Raw genomic sequence first — 17083 nt, 5'->3', positions numbered from 1 at the left:
TCCTCTGACTGTTTCTACTTTCTACACAGACATACATAAATACGTACATGTATACATATACGTACGGCACACGTGCCTGATTCATAGTTTCCTACCGACTACGTGCATTGCATTTGCATACACGAACAGCTCAATCTACGTGGCCTCTATTTTTAATTAATTAATTAATTTAATTAAATCCTAGTAATGACTAAGATACATAAATACGAAATATCATTCAAACGAGAATTAGACGCAATTTCTTTTGTCCTTTTTGTTTTCCTTTTATTTGCTTTTGAGTCCCCCACTAATCTGCTATTTCCTTTTTCAACCATACATACAATTTATTAAGGCTATGGATTCGTTGCATCTCACTGTTTTTTTCTATTAAGAGTAAATTGTATTGTACCAACAAAATAATAATAAGAACATTTTAATTTATTGTGATTAAGATGGAAGAACAATATTATAATTGAGCATAATTAATAATTTTATTTTATTTTAAAAATGTTAAGGAAGAGTTGAATGTGATCACATGATTAGTTAAACAGTACAATATATATAGCGATAGAGATATCAACTCCATTTGGGGTTTTGGGGGCCAATAAATGCTCTAACTACTAATGCTAACAAATTTCAATTGGAAAAGAACAAACACGATTATTCGTTTATTAATAATTGCTGAGACCAAAAACGCGTTTCTTCCATGTGAGAACGCGACAATTGGCTAATTATTAGCGTCCGCAATTGCCCCTTACCTCTGCACTCCTCCGCCTGCGCCACTCCACATTTATTATTTCATTATTAACCGACACTATATAATATCCTTAATTACCAAATAATCCTTAAATTCCTTCCTAATTACATCCTTATTCGTCAACAATACGTTTGCTAGCTAATCTGTGTTTATAAGTATTACAGATAACATATTATATATATTAATATAATAAATATAATACATAAATTGACAGCAAATGTTATAATCACATGAAATATAACAATTGATTTTAATACATGACATAACATATTTTGTATATAATAAAAATATGTATTATTTATATATATTATAAGTGTTAGATATTAAATTTTCTAAATCTAACACTGTAACTATTCTTTAGCCATACATATATTTAAATACCCGTTGACTTCATCAAAGTCCAATTTCCTTACTTATATTGGGCCGACTAGTAAATTATATATATATATATATGTGTTATATATCATTAACTCAAATAAATTAATTTATTGTACCATGTTATAAAACAAGAGTTGGGTCATTAACGGTCAATGGGCTAAATGGGCCCATTATTATGCCATATGATGGGCCGACCTAATGGGCCCATTATAATAATTAGGTGGGTTTGGTTCAGGAGTTTAGGTTAGGCCAACAACCCAAGATGACCGGCGATAGCAGGTAAGGCGCCAAATTTGACCTTCTGATCAGGTCATTACCACGTGCGACGTGTGGAGCGCTCACAGCTATTCAACCAGAAAAAATCCAACGCAATAATTCTCTCTCGATTCGTGGTGTTCTGCGTTTGTGCTCCCCACGCGTCTCTCCTACTGGCTTAGCTACGCCGCTGCCGCTGCCGTCGTCCTAAGGTGAAGCTATAATCGATTTTCTAGCATTATTCGTGTGGCTTTTTTTTTGTTCGATTCCGATTCTTTGCTTAGAATTTTCGGTATAATTGCTTCTCCTTCGATTTTATTGCTTGGATTTATCGATTTGTGGTTGTTGTGTATTCGGTGTTGGTTCTTTTGATCAGCATGGGGGATTTGATTGGTTGTTAATTTACTCTATGATCCTTACGCTGTCGGAGCTGACGCCGTGTTATTTCGTTGCTTGATTATGTGCGCGCTTTCCAATTTAGGTTTAATCTGACAATTTATAATTCGGTGTTTCATGTGTGAGAACGCAATGGACTCAATTGTTGGCCATGTTTTTTGATTTATGGTGTATGACCTAAGAGTTGGAACTCATTAAAACTATAACCATATGATTGTCGAAGTTACATTCTTTCCTATTAAGCAAAGTTATGTTCTCACCACTCTAACGCTTGGTATTAGATGCTCCTGTTGGTTTTTTTGGTAGACATTTGGTTCTCTTTTACTCCCTTGAAATATATAGATATTGCAAGTGAAAGGAACAGTTATTTTTTACTGTCTCCTCTTGTTGGGTGTCTTCATGAGGCATTTCTTGGGAGTTTGTTAATTTTGGTGAGCTAACTACTGACTGATTTCAGCATCAAAATTTTCATTTTCGATGACTCATGACAAGGAGTTTTAAATCTTTTAAGCACTAAATTATACTTATCCTCTATGGCAGGTGCATAATTCCTGAGAAGAAAAACAAAGGCAATGGATTCATTGTTCAAGCCACTGAACCAGGAGACATCTGATTGCTCTATGGACGAGCAAGATATTCGGAAATGTCCATTCTTGAGGAATATTAACAAGCCAACTAATTTATCTTTCGGTTGCCTGAATCTTCCCAATCCTGTAAGTATTAATCTTCACATTTCTACACCATGGCTTTAGTCACTCTAATCCTAGCTGCATTATTCTCCTGCATTTTAGTTGCCCCTTTCCTTATTTTCTCATACTTCTAGTTTGTCATTCTAATAGATCTCCTTTGCCAGTTTGATTCTCAGTCCAGGGGAGCGAAAGGCCCAATTTTTGAGGATGGTCCCAACTTCGACTTGGCCTTCAAACTTTTCCATGGGCAAGATGGGGTTGTTCCTCTCAGGAGAAATTCTGAGTTTTCACCTGACAAAATAGAGAGTGAGGTTGTCCCACAATTCAATCCTCTAGCATCAAAAGCTGCAACTATAAGTCTATCAGCATTTGGACCAGGAGGACCTTTCGGCTTTAATTCCTTCTTCGGAAACACACCAAATAAGAAGTCTGAGTCTTCGAGAAAGAAAGAGCATTCTTCTAAGGTATATATAATACCTATATATATCTAAAAAATTTGGACTTCTGGATTGAAATGTTGTGGTTCGAAAGATGTGAATAATCTTTCTCTCTTTTATGTGGATTCTTTCTGCAAGTTGAGATCAATTCGTTAGTGATAAACTATTCTTCATCATAACCAATGTTTTTTGGGGTTTCAGAGTGATTCATCATCAAAGCACGAGGCACTCGGAAATGAGTGGTTGGAAACAGGGAACTGTCCAATTGCCAAGTCCTACCGAGCCGTAAGCAATGTCCTTCCACTCGTCGCCTCAGCTCTCCGACCACCACCTGGAATCAAGCTCAAATGCCCGCCTGCAGTAGTGGCCGCCAGAGCTGCCCTAGCCAAGACAGCCTTTGTCAAATCCGTGCGCCCACAGCCATTGCCTGCAAAAGTTCTTGTGATCGGTGTTTTAGGAATCGCAGCCAACATTCCATTAGGTGTTTGGAGAGAGCACACAAGAAAATTCTCACTCCCCTGGTTCACTGCAGTTCATGCCGCAGTCCCGTTCATAGCCATGCTAAGAAAATCTGTGGTGATGCCCAAAACTGCCATGGCACTAACCATTGCAGGCTCCATACTCGGGCAGATGATTGGGTCAAGAGCCGAGCGCCTCCGTCTTAAAGCCAAGACTGAGAGAGCAAACCTCACGGCACAGGCGACGCCCACTGCAATGGTTCTGGAAGCTAGCTCAACCCCGGCAGACTGCATAACTGGTGGTCATTGCGGGAAGCAGGGGATGATGTGGGACCCTCTACCCCCAACGAAGATGGCGAAATCTTCGTCTTCGCCAGCTAGCGTGTGTTACTGAAGTCGAAAGCGAAGCGCGTAACAAGGTCAGTCAGTCGAAGCATGTTCTTGAAGAAATAAAGTCTTGATCAAGGTTCGAGACAGGATATGTGTAATGTGTAATTTGATGTTTTGTGATGAATTGTAGTGATGTGTATGTAACCAGCCATTTGTCCTGTTTATGTTGAAACTCAGAGAACATATATATATATGTGCTTACAGTTGTTCTAAATTTCCTGTTTATTTGATCTCTTTTGTTTCATTGCTTTCTGTCTGTTTGTTGGGTATTAGATAGGCTCTTATTGCTTTCATATAGCACTGCAAGTAACTTCACCTCCTGTTTTAAATATGGACTTACTAGCTTCCTAATAATATGTTAATCTGAATGATCATCAAGAAACCAAGATTTAAAACTATTTTAATAGCAACAATAATTTACACAAAAAGTAAAATCCTAGAAGTTCCCATTTATTCTAACACATAACACCACATAAAAATTAACTACTAAACCAGAGAGCCATTGTGGATAACATACCAGAAACTAGCTGTACAAAAACCACAAATTGCATAACTATTCATAATCAAAACTTGGCTCTACCAATACTGCCTCCATTTTCTTCTTCCTTTTTTTTCACAAAAATTCAAGTCATATTTGCAAATAATACCTCTCATCATGCTTAAAATCCCCCAACATGTTGCTTTGCTGCCATGCCATACCTCCCGGCCGGAGCGCCGCCGCCGCTGCCCGTCCCGGGACAGTCCCTTGCCCAGTGCCCGAATTGATGGCATTTGAAGCACTCACCCGATCCGCCGCCCCCGCCAGCAGCTGCTCCTGGAGTCGACTCGCTGAGATTCCCCGTCCCAGGACAGTCCCTAGCCCAGTGCCCGAATTGATGGCATTTGTAGCACTCGGAAGATGCACCATTGCCAGCGCTCGCTCCTTGGCGATTACTCACATATGCCTTTCCTGGACTAGCCATAAGGCTCGGGCAGTTTCCGGGGCTATGCCCAGTACCACCACAGCTACTGCAACTAGTGTATCCAGAGCCAATCGGAGGGTATCTTGAGCCACCATATTGATTTCCGTAGGAATTCATCTGACTCGCCGGGATACCGCTGGAAGTAATGGTCATAGTCGAAGCTTTGCCGTAGGAATTCATCTGACTCATCGGGAGACCATTAGAAGTATTGGTCATAGTAGAAACTCCGCCGTAATTTGTACCCAACAAAGTGGATTGTCTCCCACCAATGCTAATTCCAGGCGTTGACATGACATTTTCAGGTTTTGAAGGTATAGATCCCGAGTCCTCGCCTTTGAATTTACCTATAGAATCGAGAAGATACCGGGTCTCGGTCTGGAAATTTATCTTCTCTGCTTTCACCACTGTCGATTTCACCCTCTGCTCATCGCTAAAAATCTCTTCCTTAACTTTCAACTTGAACAAAAACTTGGTAAAAAGGACCCCTCTCACCAGCTCGGAGAATTTCTCGTCGTCTTGTTCTTCATACTTCATGTAATACAAGTCCTTCGCCGATATTCCCATAATCTCCTCTCCAGTCTCCTGAAATGCAGTGACCCAGGTTAAGCCAGTGTGATCCTGGATTTGCATCTGGAGGATGTACCGATAATCGCATTCATCGACAACCTGATCGCACCTCTCGCATCGCCATTTACCATCACCATTATTTGTAACCTTTTTGTTGCATTGCCGGTCCCCAATCATGATAGGGCATGCCGTATAGCAGAAATTTTCGCCTTTGACAAATGTTAGAGTTGCAGAAACTGTAATCCAATCTGGCTTCTCGGAGGTCCCTAGCTTCTCGTCTTTGATCTGAGTTATAGCCTTGCGTATATCTGCCCGAACAATGTTGGTTTCCCTTGATATAGATACAGTAGGAGTGTTCTTTCCTTCCTTAAGAAACCATTCCTTGAGATTTCGGGCCTCAGGAAAATCAGGCTCTATAAACAGCTGGCTACTGGATATTGTTCCAATTGATTTCCCGTTAAAATCATTCACTCTAGCAGATTTCACTGCCAAAACAGGATTTACCCCAGAATCGCAAAAGTTCTGCAAGTTTAGACCTTCAGCATTGCAGAAATTTCCCCAGAAAGTAAGCTCGACACTTCGCCCAGACATGTCCTTCAGCTGCATAGTACGTTTCTGAGTTTCAGTACCATTTTTTCTCATAATGGAGCTTGACGGGCTGATTGAAGAAACAACTCCAATCACATCTATAACACTGTTGTTCTCCAAGCTCTCGATATCACTGATGGGGCGAAAATGAAATTGCAGCTGCGGAATAGATTTATCATCCTCATAGCAAATTTGAACAGTCGAAGTGTTGTCCAGCATAATTTCATGATCGTTGCGCAAGTGATTGAAAGCCTTCTGTGCGGGTTTGAGTGTTCCTTTGGAAATCAAATACACTCTACCAGGCTCGATTTGATGGTAAAACTGATCCGCCACAGCATTGAAGCAAGTCACCCTTATCTCTCCACCATCCGAGTCAAGAAGATCAAAGGAGAATACTTTGCCATCACCTCGAGGATTATTGTAGTGTCTGATCTCTCCCTTTGACGTCACTCTGGCCTTAATTGTCCACCTCCCTTGATATGGATTCAATGCTGCAATAGGCAAGATTCTTGGAGGAGCTTCATTTTTCGCCACTGGGCCTCTATTGGCATACATTGGCGGTGGTTGAACATAGGATGAATGAGGCGGTGGGGCAAAATTATTAACAGAGGGCCGTGGAAGACTAGAGCCAGTTTCTGATTTTGGATACACCGGCATTGTGCTAGAAGGGGTGTATCTTCCTGAGTCCAAAGTGCTGCCATAAGAGCCACCACCATAAGATCGTGAAGCCACAGTTGGGTCATCCCCGAATTGAGGCACATGAGTTCCACCATCCATGGGCCTAGGAACTCTACAGCTTGCAACTGAACTACTATAAGATGGTGAAGGATTGTTAATTCCGGCGGATGTCTGATTCAATGGCGGACCTTGCGCAGGTGCTCTAGGGGGATTCCCATCAATCTTGTGTGGAAATGGCTTTGGTTCGCCTATGGGTTCGCATGTTTCCATAATCACATTCAGATCAATGATGATGACAATCCTGCAGAATGTACATTAGGAAACGTATTAAAATATAAGGTGCAATTAATAGTGAGCAGCAGCAAAGCCTAAATACATCAATTTGTTCATCATGTAATATTCATATTTCTACCAAAGAGGCAAAGATGATGATCAAGTGCAGGGAAACTCACTCTTTAGAGAGAGTACAGAAACAGAAACAAATCAATTATGTAGCTTCATTGAATCTGATACAACCAATCTAACGACTAAATGCTTCAAGAAAAAAGTTAGAGACTTGAAAATTCAACACCACTAGTTTTCAAGAAGGGACTATCTAAACAAATATACAATCAAATGCAGAAGATTTTAAAAATCGAGACAAGACGGATAGAAACAGATCATCCAAATCGATTTTGAAATTTTGAACACTAATAGCAATAGCTGAAGAATTGAAAGTTCGAGAAACCAAGAAGAACAAAGTACCCATTCAAGAAATAAAAATCAACGAAAGCATGAAGAATAACCAAACCATAATACGGCACAAATCTGCAAACAAAGCACTACAAAGACAATCTAATTAAACACCAAACCCTCGAATCACGCCAAGAACATTAAAAACAAAAAAGGCTAACATATTCGATTTTCAACACCGCAAACAAAAATCTAACACTCACATTCGGTTCTGAATAACGTTACAGACGAACTGCGTCAACTGAACAATAGATCCCTTCTGCACCTTCTGGGAGCGGACCAACTCGTTCCGCTGGGTTGCGAGCATACCCTGCTGAGTGAACGAGCCGTCGGAAAGCAGGATCCGATACCTCTCACTGTTATTCTGACTCTGAGTGTTGACAAGCCGAATATCGACGACCTGCAGCACCGGCTTCACATCGGTAGGCTGTGTATCGCCGCTCGAGAGGATCGCAATCGCCCCTTCCGTCAAGGTAACCGGAGGCATAACTCCGAATCTGAGGCTGGAATCCGGAGGATCTACCAAGAAACAGACACGATTTGGAGAGTGGGAGCGCCAAAAATGGGAGTGGAGGAGTTTCGAAAACCCTAGGTGCGAAATGGAAATGGAAGAAAGAGCGCCAATGGAGAATTTTGGTAATTATTTTCTACCCGCGGCTTACATACACCAGCTCAATTGGGCCGGGATTAATACAACGACAACTTGGGCTTATGGCAATATGGCCTATTCGAAAAGCCCATTAAAATTTTAATTCTACTTATTGGGCCGACCCTTACCATTTGCTCTTCCAACTGTATTTTTATTTATTGTTAATTAAAATGTTCTTCTATTTTTTCTTTGTTCACCCAACTAAAAAGTAATTTTTTCCTCCCACTTAATTTGTAATTTTTTTTTATGAAATATAATTATACATTTTAATTATATTTTAAAAGTTATAATTTATATTTTTTTATTATAATTAAATTATTTAGTCATTTTAATTTTAATTTATAATTAGTTTTATTAAATGATAATTATTTTCGGTAATACATTTCTTAATTATTTATTATACAATACCTAAAACTCCGTACTAGATGAGACAATTTAGTTGGGACGGAGGGAGTACTTTATATTTTATTTTTAAATTAAAAGTATAAATTTTTTACTATAATAAAATTAATAACATATTAATAATATTAAAATACTATCAACTATATAAATTATAAATATATAATATATTTTATATTTTTCATACAATTGTCTGTAACATATCAAAAATCAATTTATCTAAAAACGTTGTGTAAACAGAGCCACTATTAAATATTTAAACTTTATTTACATATTGATAAACAATTTTTTATTTTTTATTTTTTATAAAATACCACAATAAATATATATTTTTGTTTCTAATACTAGATCAAATAATATATTTATAATAAAATAATATAAAATATAATAAAATAATATATTTTTATTGAAAAATATTATAATTAAAAATAATGAAAAAATAAAGCTATTTGAGCTCAATTCATCTAATTTATTTTAAAATTATAAAAGTATCTATCTAAACCGAATCATGTATACATATACGTACTATATACAACAAACTTTATTCATCTTAAAAGTATGCCCTTAATAAATGCAATTCGTTAGCTCTTGGTAACTGAAATGGATTGTGGATTTAGTTGATTTTTATAATGCTGTGTGTTTTTGTTGTTAAGTATGAAAATTTACAATTGTGTTACAAAATTAATATTTTATATTAAATATATTTGATTTAAATAATATTTTAATATGATATTTTGTTATTAAAAAAATATTATATTTTTATATTAAAAAACTGTGTAAAATAATAATAAATAATTTTTGGAACTATTAAAAAATTTTCTCTCCAACATATACCACGTGAATTATTGTTGCTATGATTAATTCTGTTGAAAGCTTTGGTCATTGTAATAATTGCTGGCACATGAATTTGTTGTCCTATTACATGCCCATAAATGATAACGAATAAACATTTTTATTAAATTATACTCCTTTCCATTCAAAATTATAGTCTTAATTAGGTTGGATATAAAATTTAAAAAATATTAATATTATATTAGTAATTGGTAAAAAAAATATAAATAAGAGATTTTTTTGCCCTTATGAGTTTATTAGCGTAAAAATTAGTGATAATTGTGTTATAAAAATGAAAAAGTAGAAGTAGTTTTACGATGATATAGTTATTTATGAAAATAAAACTATTGTTTTAGGACAGATAAAAATGATAAATAAAACCATTGTATTAGGACGAAGGAAGTAGTACCATATAAAAAAGTACTCAACTATAGTAAGTAAATTAGTGTTCAAGTTTAATTATATTACATCCGTACGGATATAAAATATACGATTGTTTTTTCGGGTTGATCTTTCAATATTAATTATAATATCAAAATACACTACAATCAAGAGAAAATAATAAAAATACTTCTATTATTCTTTTATAATACAAATAGGATGATATTTGTTAAATAAATTATTATTAATATAAAAATATAAAAATATTTTTAATGTTAAGTATAAAAAAATAATTTTATAGTTTTTTTTTTAAGTTTTGTTTATAACGAACAACTTTATATATATATATATTTATGACATGGAAATTCTCGCTACCCGAAAGTGCGCAATGGATAAATTTTCGGCCGAACCTAATACCCTGCAAACAACTTTATAATATTTGTTGGAGGGCAGGAGTATATATTAATGCAAATATAGTTAGACATTGATTAAGAATAGAATATTATTGGTAATTGAGTATGTAATAAATGTTTAGTATTTGCTATTAAATATGGCATATATCAAAGGCAACTAAAATGATTCGACACTCAACATTTAAGTAACTCTCCAAATTATTTCCCGTGAAGAAAGTAAAATTATGACTGAGATTATCCATTCAAGGATTTTTTTTATTTTTTTGAGACTTGATTTGTTTTTTTTTTTTTTTTTTAGATTTAAGATAAAAATACAAATAAAAAATATAAAGCAGAATTATAATCAAGCAATAATTTGGAAGGAATAAGTCTTAGTAAAAAATGATCTGATAGTGTGAGAATGAACTGACCGTGATATCATAGGTACGAATGTTCTCCAAATTTTAGAATATAGTAATATATAAAAAAGATTCTATTGATGTACTATCTTCGTTTCATATCTATATATTCATTTTTTTTTGCACGAAGTTTTATAAATATTAGTATTATATTGAGATAAAGTAAAAATAAATGTAAAAAGACCCTATTAGTATTGTATGATATAAAGGTTTGTGTAATATATTGTAAATTGAAATAGTATTTATAATGTTAGATAGATAGTACAATTACTAAAAATGAAATAGATATTTTGTAATGGGATTGACTAAAATGAAAAAAATGGATAAATTGTTAAGGGACGAAACGAGTATTAAATAAGTCAAATAGTACATATATTTCCAATCCTATCACTAAATTTTACTAATTTAGAATGAAAGAATTGGAATATGTATATATCTTTAAAATATTACAAATAATAATTTGATATTATGGTAATTTGCTTATGTATACGTATTATATATATATATATATATAACCATTTTATTGCACAATTTGCTTTGAATGTGCACACAAAATTTTATTATATCACTATTAAAAAAGAAAAGAAAAAGAGAATACACAAACACATTTTAACAAATCGATGGATAAATATATCTAAATCATCATAAAAGTGCTCATATTCTATATATTTACATCACAATCCAACAAAATCTCTAGCAAATCTATATAAACAGCTCATTAATTTATTTCAGATTTAGATTATATTTTATATATGATTGAGCCATGAAAAATAACCATTACTCCATCAGTTAAACCTAAAATATCATTTTTATTATTTTCGTCTATTCATTTATCTTTTTTATATTTTTAATAAAATTAATTATACATTAATAAAAAAATATATTTAATTTTTACATAAATTACAAATATATAATATATATAATTATTTTATATATAAAATAAAAAATATCAAAATTTCTTATATATTTTGATTTAACCAATAAAAAATTATTATTATATAATTTATGCAAAACTTCAAAAAAGTCCATAGTATGAAAATAATAAGTCAATAAAAGGGAAAGTTCACGTGGCACTAAATATAGCAATAATTGTAAAATAACCAGATAGGAAATAAACATTAAATCAACCTGACCAACTTACCTGCCTCCCACCAAATTGACTTACCAAGTGATAAAAAAGTCGTCGTCAACCACCACAAACACACACGATTCCCTCAATTGGTTGGGAATTTAGTGCTGTCTGTCCTCTTTATTACAGCGCCCTACAAATACAAATACAAAATCAGTCACGGGTCGGCCGACGACACCCGACCCGACCCGATTTATTACATCACAATAATAGACCACATCACAACATACACCACAAAAAACCACATTCACACATTCCCCCCTCTTACAATAATGGTGACGACCGCCGCCAAGCTCATACCTTTATTGACACTCGCCTACTTCATCCACGCCGGAAATCTCTCCCCCGCCGCATTGCCCGTCGACGCCGCCTTCAAGCTTCCGGCGCCGCTACCCAAATGGCCGCCAGGTCTAATCATCATCCCCACACCCACCATTCTTCATTGCATTTCCAACTTTCTTACCTCTTGTTTTTTCTTTTTCTTTTTTTTTCAGGCGGAGGCTTCGCCGCCGGCGAGATCGATCTCGGCGGGCTGCAAGTCCGGCAGGTGTCGGCATTCCGGCGAATCTGGACCGGCTACAAAGGCGGACTCGACGATAAAGGCGCTTCATTCTTCGAGCCTGCTCCGATCCCTGCCGGCTTCTCCATGCTCGCCGCCTACGGTCAGCCGAATTCCCGCCAACTCTTCGGGTGGGTGTTGGCGGGAAAATCCAACGCCGGCGATGAATCCGGCGCAATTCTCAAACAGCCGACGGATTACACGCTAGCTTACCAATCGCCGGGCGACTCTCCGGCCTACTTCTGGCGGCCGGCGCCGCCGCCCGGCTTCAAACCCGTTGGATACATCGTCACCGCTTCTCCCGACAAGCCGAGCCTCGACAGCATCCGGTGCGTCCGCGACGACTTCACCGACGAGCCGGAGATCGAATCGTGGATTTGGGGCCCCGGCGACGGCGCAAACGTGTACTCATTAAGGCCTAAAACGAGAGGAGAAAATGCAGAGGGTGTTAGTGTAGGTGCATTTTATGTAACATCTAATTCGAGCTCGGACATATCCATATCATGTCTGAAGAACAAGAATTCGAAAAATTCGACAATGTTACCGAACCTCAGCCAAATCGAGGCAATGTTTAGGACATATTCCCCGCAGATGTATCTTCACCCCGACGAAACTTTTCTTCCATCATCAGTGAACTGGTTTTTCACCAATGGAGCATTGCTGTACAAGAAAGGCAAAGAATTCAATCGCAGTGGAATCGATCCAAACGGGGCAAATCTTCCGCAGGGAGGGGACAACGACGGGCTGTACTGGATCGACCTGCCACAGGACAAAGATGTTCAGGACAATTTAAAAAAAGGGAATCTACAGAGTGCAGAGACGTACCTCCATGTGAAGCCAGTGCTTGGTCGAACATTTACAGACATTCAATCGTGGATGTTCTATCCATTCAACGGCCACGCGACGGCTAAGCTGCAGTTAATCAAACGGTTCCCGTTGGGGAAGATCGGGCAGCACGTGGGGGACTGGGAGCACGTGACCCTCAGAATCAGCAATTTTGACGGGATGCTGTACAGTGTTTTCTTCGGGCAGCACAGCAAGGGGCAGTGGGTGGATTCGTCCCACATCGAATTCCAAAACGGCTCCAATAAAGTCGTCGGCTATTCGGCGCTGAACAGCCACGCCAGTTATTACCAGCCGGGGCTTGTATTGCTGGGGGGCAAAGGGTTTGGGATAAGGGACGACACTGACCGGAGCAACCTCGTATGGGATACGGCGGCGAGGTTTTTAATAGTGGCGGCGGATGGGACCACGGCGGCGGCGCCGCCGTGGTTGAACTACAACAGGGAGTGGGGACCGAACCAGACTTATGAAATTGGCGATGAAATTGAAAAGGTAAAGAAACTTTTGCCGGGAAAATTGAAATCTAAATTTGTGGAACTGATCGGAGAGCTGCCGAGTGAAATTCTCCGGGAGGAAGGGCCGACTGGGCCCAAGATGAAGAACAATTGGAGTGGGGATGAAGAAGAGCTTAGAAGATAAGTATACTATTTTTTTGGTTATGGAAATTAAGTATTCTTCTTCATTGTTTCTGAAATAAGGCAAAAGTGATGAAGCATAGATCCTGAAGGCAATGGTGATAGCTATGGTTGTTAGTGGACAAGATTTGAGGTTAAACGTGATTTACAAGATAATATACATCAAAGGCACATCTCATTATGCTAGTAACTTAGCAAGTTCATCTACTCTCAGAGTTCCCTTTGAGGCAATGTTGAGATGGTCTGCTTGAATATCTTTCTGTCGGTTGATTCGGGGAGTTTTTTGATCGTCTCTTCGGGTAGGGATGGTGATTTCTAACGGTAACGGTAAACCTGTTGGAGCTTCTTCTTTAGGCCTTGAATCAGCACTTCCTCGTTTTTTCTTTTCCTCAGCTGCTGGTTTTTTAGGACGGGGTGGGAAGACGGGGCCGGTTGGAGCTGTCTTTGCAAATGTTGCTGCCTCTTTGAAGACCGCGTCTGAATCAAGAGTATTGTCCAGGGCGAGTGCCATTCCAGATTCTATGGCTTGGTTTCTGAGAAGCAGAATTTCCTGCGCCGGGATCTTCATTTGTTGTTCGTCATTCACTCCATTAGGCAACTCCTCCATGGATGACACATGAGCTTCAAGATTAAGGCTGGAGTCAGGGAAAACAGGAGATTCATCAAAGCTATTGCCGTCTGCATCATCAGCTTCAGACAAATCATCTGCCCCAAGTTCAATCAATTCATTTCTTCCCGGAGATTCCTCAGTACAGCATCCATTAGAAGATGAGTTTGTTTCTTGATCGACACAATTTGGCTCCACCATTGGCAAGCTTTGAGAATTTGGTAATGGAGATGATAGTACTAGCTCCTTATCATCAACAACAGCTTCCACCGAGCCATTGGAACTCTCATTTGGTTCCATTACAGAGGACTTCCAGTCTCGTCCCCTCCATACGAGTATGTGCTCAAGTTCAAACGACAACAATACACAAGGGACAAGATCCTGCAGTGAAGAATTAGGAATATCAGATTCCTCTACAGATTTGATAAGATCATGTGAATGTATCTTCGATTCCATACCTTTAATTTTGCACCGATTTTTTTGTAGTCACTTGTATGCAATCCTTGGCAATTGATTCTCACTAATTCACAGGCTTCAAATGCCTCCCTTACATGTTTAACAAGATCACAATAAACACCATTTTTGCCTGCAGGAACCGATGCATATATCAGAAAGTTTTGATATAAATAAGTACCCTTATCCATATCATGGAAATTGCCAACATACCAAGCTTGCATATTGGTTTCAGGTCTCGCGCCTTTTTTCGCATCTCCGTCACTTCTTCTAGAGTCAAACCTTCTGGGACCTTTTTGATCAACCTCGGATATACTGGCGAGATAGGTTTCCATAACATGAGAGGAAAGCGAGGCCTATTTTTGTAGTTATAGTTTCTTCCCCGAAACAGGTATATGACACCACCTCTATTGAATATTATCTTCCCTCCACTTCTTTCCTGTTCCATATTTTTGTAAAATATTTCGTCAAAACTGCTGGTATGTGCGAACAAAATCAATTAGTACTCAAGACATCTTTTCATACTAATTTTAAAAATTTTCCATGGTTTTTCATGGCAAATACTCAGAACTTTAGCAAAATAAGAAATTTCAAAGCCAGACTATAAGAAAGTACTTTCCTAGTTAACAAATTGACAGAAATCTAGCTCAACATGCAAATGTCAAAATTGAGTTCATATAATCAATCTGAATATGCATAAGTATCTGCTCACTAAGGTTTTAACTGCTTTTCCAAGAAAACCCAACAAAAACAAAAGGATATCAAATACTCCTTAAAGAAGAGCAAGTAGACATACTAACCTCCAATTGTTGGCACACATTATTCATGTCTACTGTGCATACTCCTTTGCACTTTATCTTGCACACCCTCCGCCGCTTCCAGAGATCATGAATATTGTCCAACATGTTATGCGTTAGGCCATCTCTTCCTGAAAGTAACGGTGGAATCATGAGAAAAAAATTCAGAATACATGGTCAAATTAACACATAGAATTAAGTTGTTCTCCGCCAAGTGGCAACCTCTTATAACAAAGAGCAACATTTACCATTCAAATTGAATAATCAGACTTAATAGGTAAAACTAAATAGAATAGTCAGAAAGCTCAGTTTGATTTTAAGTCCCAGCATCACTAATCTCAATCAACTATATATATACTTAGATGTTTCATCACAAAATTGCTCCAAAATTTAGATGCAACGGAACAGAATTTTCTCAAATTACCACAAGTGTAACAAACTTATGAACTTCCATAGCAACTAAGAAGGCAAGCCCTTCATTTTGTCGATAATCCACACGGTCATTGTCATTAAAGTTTAATTAAGCAGTTGAGTACTCAAACAACTATTCAAATTACCAGATCAAATAATAATTTCCAAAAGCAAAACTGATCTCTCTTAAGCTATCGAGACTCTTATCTTCTTACAACTACATTATCCTTAAAATCTTTCAGAAAACCAATCAACTAAAAAAATGATCTCTTAAGCTCCCAAGATTTCTTATCTTCTTACAACTACATTATCCTTGAAAGCTTCCCAATAACAATCAACTAACATAGCAGGAAGCACATCATCGAAAACATAAAACCTCAAACAACAAGCAATTACAAATCTAAGACCAAAAAAACTACCATAATCCAATCTAAAACATCAGTATACCTATGTTCAATTGGCGGCTGGATTTCTTAACCCCATTAATCAGTTCCTCGATCTCCTCCTTACTCAATGGCGCTCCAAGGATTTCCTCCCTGGACCTCACATACTTGGGCCCCGAGCCAGGTAAGAATGGCCCCGGCGCCTGCACCGGTTTCACACCCTTTTTATGCGGCGGTGGCAGCTGAAATGAATCGAATTCCGGCAGCTTCTTCTTGCTGGGAGGGAACGGTTTCCGTCCGAGCCACGGCTTCGCCATTGTTGTAGGTCCAAATGGAGACACCAGTGGTTCCCGCAACTTCACGGGCTTAACCTTAGGTGTCTCCGTGTAACTATACTGATACAAAAACGGTGCGTCCGCCATTTCGTACGAAACGCCATTTTCATCTATTCTAAAATTAGGCGACGAAGAAATTGGGCTCCTATCTTCATCCACGGGTAATTTTTGGGGCTTCATGAGCGGCTCGAACGCCGGGTGCGTTTTTTCGGGCTCAGGGGGTTTCGAGTACTTGGACGATTTTCCGGGGATGGAGGGGGCGGAAGGCGCAGAAGGAGTTCCGGTGGATTTGAATGTGGTCGGATTGGGTGGAGCGGGGTTGTAATTGTGCGCGATGGATAGGGCGGAATCGTAGCGCTTCTCCGTGCGGATTTGGTCCTCGTACTCTTTCTGAAGGCGCTTGGGGACGACGAATTTCCTGGCGTTAGCGTTGTTCCACCGCGAGAAGCGGATTTCAGTTATGGGGCGGTGAGTTTCCGGCCGGAGCGGCGGCGGCGCAAACAACGGGAATTGGGTTTTAATGGCCGCCATGAAGAGGAGCGATGGCTTCGAAATCCCCTCAAATGGCTAGTTCATGTTAGGGTTATTATCGTC

At 38.1% G+C, this 17083-nt stretch overlaps 4 protein-coding genes across 5 annotated transcripts; 2 read left to right on the top strand and 2 right to left on the bottom strand.

The window, feature by feature from the left end:
* The first annotated feature begins 1446 nt into the window (after positions 1–1446).
* On the top strand, positions 1447–3953 carry LOC127255520 (uncharacterized). Of its 2 annotated transcripts, none has more exons than XM_051281070.1 (4): positions 1447–1581; positions 2306–2478; positions 2619–2918; positions 3093–3953. In XM_051281070.1, the coding sequence occupies exons 2-4, from the start codon at positions 2338–2340 to the stop codon at positions 3741–3743; spliced, it is 1092 nt and encodes a 363-aa protein (XP_051137027.1). In that variant the 5' UTR covers positions 1447–1581; positions 2306–2337; the 3' UTR covers positions 3744–3953. The 2 variants fall into 2 exon arrangements, with proteins under 2 accessions (XP_051137027.1, XP_051137026.1); XM_051281069.1 differs by lacking the exon at positions 1447–1581 and adding an exon at positions 1706–2196.
* Positions 3954–4113: 160 nt separating this feature from the next.
* LOC127255519 (replication protein A 70 kDa DNA-binding subunit A-like) lies at positions 4114–7909 on the bottom strand. Its single transcript, XM_051281068.1, has 2 exons — positions 7470–7909; positions 4114–6835 (listed from the first exon to the last, which is right to left on the bottom strand). Exons 1-2 carry the CDS (start codon positions 7751–7753, stop codon positions 4399–4401), a joined length of 2721 nt encoding a protein of 906 aa, XP_051137025.1. The 5' UTR covers positions 7754–7909; the 3' UTR covers positions 4114–4398.
* A 3716-nt stretch (positions 7910–11625) lies between these two features.
* On the top strand, positions 11626–14370 carry LOC127255699 (hypothetical protein At1g04090-like). Its single transcript, XM_051281375.1, has 2 exons — positions 11626–11874; positions 11961–14370. The coding sequence occupies exons 1-2, from the start codon at positions 11739–11741 to the stop codon at positions 13505–13507; spliced, it is 1683 nt and encodes a 560-aa protein (XP_051137332.1). The 5' UTR covers positions 11626–11738; the 3' UTR covers positions 13508–14370.
* On the bottom strand, positions 13591–17065 carry LOC127255698 (CRS2-associated factor 1, chloroplastic). The gene is made up of 5 exons (XM_051281374.1): positions 16219–17065; positions 15364–15491; positions 14777–15002; positions 14569–14696; positions 13591–14491 (listed from the first exon to the last, which is right to left on the bottom strand). The coding sequence occupies exons 1-5, from the start codon at positions 17018–17020 to the stop codon at positions 13682–13684; spliced, it is 2094 nt and encodes a 697-aa protein (XP_051137331.1). The 5' UTR covers positions 17021–17065; the 3' UTR covers positions 13591–13681.
* Between the last annotated feature and the right edge of the window lie 18 nt (positions 17066–17083).

This window comes from Andrographis paniculata, unplaced genomic scaffold, assembly GCF_009805555.1.
Source record: "Andrographis paniculata isolate CXL003 unplaced genomic scaffold, ASM980555v1 Contig54END, whole genome shotgun sequence".
In the NCBI taxonomy this organism is placed as follows: domain Eukaryota; kingdom Viridiplantae; phylum Streptophyta; class Magnoliopsida; order Lamiales; family Acanthaceae; genus Andrographis; species Andrographis paniculata.
Note: the sequence above shows the minus strand (reverse complement) of the source record. Positions and strands in the feature narration are given on the sequence as shown.

What these genes read in the sequence shown, in the direction of transcription:
- LOC127255520 (XM_051281070.1), top strand. Translation starts at nt 2,338, where the DNA reads ATGGATTCATTGTTCAAGCCACTGAACCAGGAGACATCTGATTGCTCT. An exon ending in GCCTGAATCTTCCCAATCCT is followed by an intron (nt 2,479 to 2,618) that starts GTAAGTATTAAT and finishes CTCCTTTGCCAG; the next exon opens with TTTGATTCTCAGTCCAGGGG. An exon ending in AGAAAGAGCATTCTTCTAAG is followed by an intron (nt 2,919 to 3,092) that starts GTATATATAATA and finishes TTGGGGTTTCAG; the next exon opens with AGTGATTCATCATCAAAGCA.
- LOC127255519 (XM_051281068.1), bottom strand. Translation starts at nt 7,753, where the DNA reads ATGCCTCCGGTTACCTTGACGGAAGGGGCGATTGCGATCCTCTCGAGC. An exon ending in AACGTTATTCAGAACCGAAT is followed by an intron (nt 6,836 to 7,469) that starts GTGAGTGTTAGA and finishes TACATTCTGCAG; the next exon opens with GATTGTCATCATCATTGATC.
- LOC127255699 (XM_051281375.1), top strand. Translation starts at nt 11,739, where the DNA reads ATGGTGACGACCGCCGCCAAGCTCATACCTTTATTGACACTCGCCTAC. An exon ending in GCTACCCAAATGGCCGCCAG is followed by an intron (nt 11,875 to 11,960) that starts GTCTAATCATCA and finishes TTTTTTTTTCAG; the next exon opens with GCGGAGGCTTCGCCGCCGGC.
- LOC127255698 (XM_051281374.1), bottom strand. Translation starts at nt 17,020, where the DNA reads ATGGCGGCCATTAAAACCCAATTCCCGTTGTTTGCGCCGCCGCCGCTC. An exon ending in GAAACCAATATGCAAGCTTG is followed by an intron (nt 14,697 to 14,776) that starts GTATGTTGGCAA and finishes CGGTTCCTGCAG; the next exon opens with GCAAAAATGGTGTTTATTGT. An exon ending in AAATCGGTGCAAAATTAAAG is followed by an intron (nt 14,492 to 14,568) that starts GTATGGAATCGA and finishes TCTTCACTGCAG; the next exon opens with GATCTTGTCCCTTGTGTATT.